The sequence below is a fragment of the Wyeomyia smithii genome, chromosome 1, assembly GCF_029784165.1.
Source record: "Wyeomyia smithii strain HCP4-BCI-WySm-NY-G18 chromosome 1, ASM2978416v1, whole genome shotgun sequence".
Taxonomy (NCBI): Eukaryota; Metazoa; Arthropoda; class Insecta; order Diptera; family Culicidae; genus Wyeomyia; species Wyeomyia smithii.
Window position 1 is genome coordinate 48669196 of NC_073694.1, and position 5569 is coordinate 48674764.

The 5569-nt window shown below is 40.8% G+C and overlaps 2 protein-coding genes across 2 annotated transcripts; both read right to left on the bottom strand.

Annotated features, from left to right (window-relative positions):
- Nucleotides 1-1280: 1280 nt before the first annotated feature.
- On the bottom strand, nucleotides 1281-2903 carry LOC129716726 (uncharacterized protein K02A2.6-like). Its single transcript, XM_055666564.1, has one exon. The coding sequence runs from the start codon at nucleotides 2901-2903 to the stop codon at nucleotides 1281-1283; it is 1623 nt and encodes a 540-aa protein (XP_055522539.1).
- Nucleotides 2904-3645: 742 nt separating this feature from the next.
- On the bottom strand, nucleotides 3646-4536 carry LOC129716727 (uncharacterized). Its single transcript, XM_055666565.1, has one exon. The coding sequence runs from the start codon at nucleotides 4534-4536 to the stop codon at nucleotides 3646-3648; it is 891 nt and encodes a 296-aa protein (XP_055522540.1).
- Between the last annotated feature and the right edge of the window lie 1033 nt (nucleotides 4537-5569).

Sequence of the window (5569 nt, forward strand, 5' to 3'; positions counted from 1 at the left end):
TTTTAGTACGTAAGTGTTCATGTAGATAAATATGTCCGATGAATGTAAATAAATAATAATAATAATAATAATAATTAATTCTGACCACTATCTTACCATCAGGAGATCAGGAGTGCGTCAAAGACGTCCGCTACCGTTGTCAGCCACGATATGATCCGAAGCGACCTTAGCTTCCTGAAGCTACCACGAAGTAAGCGCAAAGCCTTGAGGACGTGAGATGAGTTCGGTAATCGGATGAGTTCTCGAGGATTGTTGAAAGAATTTCAATATACTGGGATGATTCAGATTTTCTATAATGGACGTATAGACTGTTCCGAAAATTATCAATACATCTTCTTTCTTGAATAAAACAAAAAATACAGGATTTTTCGGGTCATTTTGTTCTGAAATATAGATATTAAGTTGATAATTTCTTCTTACTCGTATTCAAACAACTTATTTTCTTATTTCATATAACAACTTTATTTAGTAACGCCCAATCAGGAAAAGAGGCTGAGGTTCTCACCACTCTCTCTTTATAACCATACAACCGGAAACACACTGCTTATCAATATAATTGCAATATCTCAAGATAGTATAATCTATCTAGAACTCAAGGCTTACGATCTAATCTAAATAAGAAAACGAGGGAGTTAAACAATCTATTCAACACCTCCCTGCCTAAATTCCATTACGTCAGATTAGCGTACGGTACTGGTTTCTTCCCTACTCTTTTACTCTTTCGAATCTCTATATTTGTTCTGGGAACTCTCGGTGGTTCCGCACTTACACTTCTCTTGTGTTTTTCCAGTGTTCTCAGTTTTTCGGGTATATCGACAATAAATGCTTGTGAGCTCCCATTAGATTGCTTTGATTCGCTCACATTTTTCTCAACTTAAGGATAAATATAATCATTTCGTCCAACATTAAATTCAGATTTTTCACCCGTTTCTTTTACATAATTCTTGTCATTGATATCCAAATTAAAGGTAACTTTTCTTTTCAATTTTCCATCTTGTGGCTTCAAATTCGATTCAAGATCCGTTTTGGGAGTAAACGCGAAAACCTTACTAGCAGGGGTGCAATCTATAGCCTGACTATAGCTATTACGGCTAAACAAAAACATTTCTATAATTTTACTCAATTTTAGATGGTTAAACTTCGGATCGACCAGTAATTTCTTAACTCCACTTTTAGCAGTCTGTACTGCTCTCTCTGCAAGTCCATTGCTCTCAGGCGAGTAAGGGGGACTATGCAACAACTGTATTCTCATCATCTTAGCATACTTCGAAAAGGCTTTACTACAAAAAGGGAGGACCGTTATCGCTGACAAGGGTATCACATTTGCCAAAAATCCTAAACACTGAATTCAGCACGTCGATCAATGCTTCCGCATCCTTCTCCGGCATCATCCTAATATCCATCCATTTGGAGTAAGCATCAATTAAAATTAAAAACCCGGCTAATTGGAAAAAGTCCAAATGAACACGACCAAAAGGACGGAGAGCTTTAGGCCATTCTGAAAACTTTTTCTTGACAGATCTTCCCATACTACTGCACACCTCGCATTGCTGAACGATCTCTTCGATTTCCTTATCCAAGCCCTGCCAAAACACAAACTTTCGAGCTGCCTGTTTCATGCGCACGACACCGAGATGGCATCCGTGCAACAACTCTAAGATTCGTATCCTACAAGACCTTTGAGCAACTACTCTCTCAGAATACATCACACAGTTCTTGTACAGTGACAAACAGCTTTGATTCGTAAAGAAAAATCTTAAATCGGCTGGCACAGAACTCTCTTTCCATCCCTCTCTGATACACGTAAAAAGTTCTCTCATTCTCGGATCCTCCTGAGTTGCACGACCGATCATTTCTAGATCGACGATTTCCGCTTCGTCACTCACCCAACGTAGATCAGCGACATCTTCTATCCCTGTTTCTCTCTGAGTCGGCAACCTACTGAGAGCATCGGCGTTAGAAATTTTCGAACCCGGTCGGTACTCAATTTCAAAATCAAAAATAGACAACATGTGAACGTACTTTTGCAATCTCGTTACGGTTAATGACGGAATTCCCTTCTTGAAGTTGAAGATACTAGCCAACGGCTTGTTATCGGTAACGACTTTAAATCTTTTACCGTAAATGTACTTGAAAAACTTAGTAAGCCCAAATACAATCCCAAGTGCTTCCCGATGAAGATTCGGATAATTCTTTTCCGACGCAGACAGAGTACTAGAAACATAGAACACCGGCTTTTCTATCTCGCCTACTCTGTGACATAACACTGCGCCCACCCCATTTGAACTCGCATCACAAATGACCACGATGGGCAACTCAGGGTTATACAATTCCAACAGGTTGTTACTTAGCAAGAGCTTCTTACACTCCCCAAACACTTGCTCGCACTTTTCATTCCATTCAAAACGAGAGTTTTTTTTCAACAACGTATAAAGAGGACTAAGTTTCACTGACAAATTAGGGATAAACTTCGAATAGTAATTGATCATGTCTAGAAACGATTTTAGTTGCGAAACATCTCTGGAACGTGGGGCATCAACGATGGCTTCGATCTTCTCATCTGACGGACTGAGACCTTTCTCCGAAACCTTGTGCCGTAAATACTTAATCTCTTGCACTAGAAACTCACTCTTGTTCCAGTTAACTTTTACTTTGTGCTTTAGCAGCTGATCAAGCACTTTATAAACATTTTTAAACAATCCTTTAATAGTCTCACTCCCAATCAAAATATCGTCTAGATAACTCTCAACACCCTCTATGCCCGCCAGTATCTCGTCCATAATCCGTTGAAAAGTAGAAGCGGCACTCGAAATTCCAAACGGCGATCTAGTATACGCGTACAAACCTTTGTGGGTGTTAACTACGAGATATTTCTGAGATTCTTCGGTGACCTTGATCTGCATATAGGCACCTGGAGATCCAAATTAGCGAAATACTTATAACCACTTAATTTAGCGAAAACGTCGTTAATGTTGGGTAACGGATAATGCTCGTTACAAATGACCTTGTTCACTGTCACTTTACAATCCATACAAATTCTCACACTACCGTCAGGTTTGGGAACTACTACGATCGGCGATTCCTAATCACTATGGCGCACCGGTTTAAAAATATTTTCTCTCACCAACTTGTCCAACTTATCTGATACCTTTTCTCTGAGTGAAAATGGTACCTCATATGGCCTATAAAACAACGGGGACGCGTTTTCTCTCAGACGAATGCTACCTTCAAATCCTTCAACTGGATTTTGTAAAGAGTCCATGAAAAGCTCTCGGTACTTTGTTTTCAACACAGTTAACAATCTACTTTTCTCGCGATCGATCTCTTGGTCACTCACAGTTCCACTTGTTTTTACACATTCACCCAATCCGTGAACAAAAAAATTCCGCCATTCGGGATACAATACATTTAACCAGTCTCGACCCATTAACGGACAAAATCTATCTCCATCGATAATAATTAACGGTAATACGAATAATCGACTCTCATCATACTTAACCTCAACTTGAACCGTCCCCGCGATCTTCATAACGCTTCCCGTAATCACTTTCAATTTTTTTCAAAATTCTCTAAATAATCGTACTTGCTCAAAACTGTATATGATGCGCCTGAGTCGATTTCGAAATTCAGCCACTTACCGTTTAGTCATATCTTTCGGAACAGCGGATGATTAGCCACGTGGTGCATCTCCGCCTCGCTGTTGGTCCCCACTGGACCGCCTTCGTCGTCGCTGCTCATCAGTCCATTCATATTCCGTTTCCCCCAGCAGTTTCTGGCGAAGTGTCCCCTCTTACCGCAGTTGTAGCAGGTTAGGTCTTTCTTGTCACGATTTTTTGTCTTTCTCTTGGATTGTGACCACGCCGCCGGGCTTCTATGCTGGCTGCGCTTGCCGTCTTCCTGGCCACCTGTTTTCGAACGGCTGCGTCGCGAGTACTGTCCAGCGTTGATCCGATTGGCGTATTCTTGTTTGCTTTTCATCTTCATCATGTCCGCTTCGATCTGCTCCAGATTTTCTGCTACCGTCACTGCCTTCTCAAACGTGGTGTCGTCTGAACTGTTCAACAGGTCCCCTTGGATTTTGGCGTTCGAAAGCCCTGCTATGAACTTGTCTCTCAGCGCTTTATCGAGAAACTCACCGAACTCACAATGTTTTGAGAGTGCCTGTATCTCAACCGCAAAATCTGCTACCTTTTCAAACTCATTCTGGGTTCGCTTGAAAAATTCCACCGATTGGGCTATGCGGTTCTTTTTGGGACTGAAGCATGACTTCAACTTTTCAATCACCTCTTCGTATGTGACCTCCTTGTGCGTTTTGGGATATAGAAGCTGCTGTAGTTTCTTCATCGCTGGCAACCCGATGTAGTGTACGATTAGCTTTTGTTTGAATGTATTATCCTTGATATCGTTCAACTCAAAGAAGTTCTCCGCTCTTTCGAAATAATCGTCGAAGTCCGCACTTGGTATAAAGTTCTCCAGTGTCCCGATCAGCTTTACGGCTTGTGAAGAACTTTCTCCATCTTCTTTTTTGGTCGTCATTTTAATCTATTAAGCGACCGCTGATTCCAGCTATGTTCACAACGACGTGCTTTATTGAAACTTCGATACGATGTAACGCGCTTCCTGCAGCTTCTGCTGCTTTTTTTCTCGTCGCCAATGATAATTTCTTCTTACTCGTATTCAAACAACTTATTTTCTTATTTCATTTGATAACTTTATTTAGTAACGCCCAATCAGGAAAAGAGGCTGAGCCTCTCACCACTCTCTCTTTTATACCATACAACCGGAAATACACTGATTATCAATATAATTACAATATCTCAAGATAGTATAATCTATCTAGAACTCAAGGCTTACGATCTAATCTAGATAAGAAAACGAGGGAGTTAAACAATCTTTTTAACATAAGTGGAAAGCAGTTTCAATTCAAGTTGCGGATATTTTTCGTAGGATACGCGAGTTCTCTAAATTTTCTCTTAACACTACTCATAAACTTTTGCACAGTGTGTTCTCCGACCATTTTTACCACTTTGGGCCAGTCTTTTTTAAAATTTTCAACATTGTCCGATGGTTTGACATATTTCCTCAGCCTTGCCCTGGTCAAAGCCCAAAAAGTTTCAATAGGGCGCATTTCAGGGCAGTTTGGAGGATTCATCTCCTTTGGGACACATGTGACATTATTTGTTTTATACCACCCTAGTGCATCCTTAGAGTAATGGCAGGAAGCGAGACCGGGCCAAAAGATTGGAGGATTGTTATGCTACTTAACCATGGGTAACAACCTTTTCTGCAAACACTCTTTCACGTAAATTTTACCATTCATTATGTCATTCGCAATGAATGGACGAGATATTTTCCCACATTCACAAATGGCCTGCCAAACCATTACCTTCTTGCCGAATTTTTCGGTGTAAATGGCTTTCACTGGTCCAGGGACATCCTTTCCCGGGCGGTCCTGGCAGAGTCTTATAGCCCAGTTTTATGTGGGTTTCGTCATCCATGATAACACACCCCATTTTTTTGGTCAGAAGTTTGTCATAAAGCTTCCGAGCTCTCGGTTTCACAGATTCAG

What these genes read in the sequence shown, in the direction of transcription:
- LOC129716726 (XM_055666564.1), bottom strand. Translation starts at nt 2,903, where the DNA reads ATGCAGATCAAGGTCACCGAAGAATCTCAGAAATATCTCGTAGTTAAC.
- LOC129716727 (XM_055666565.1), bottom strand. Translation starts at nt 4,536, where the DNA reads ATGACGACCAAAAAAGAAGATGGAGAAAGTTCTTCACAAGCCGTAAAG.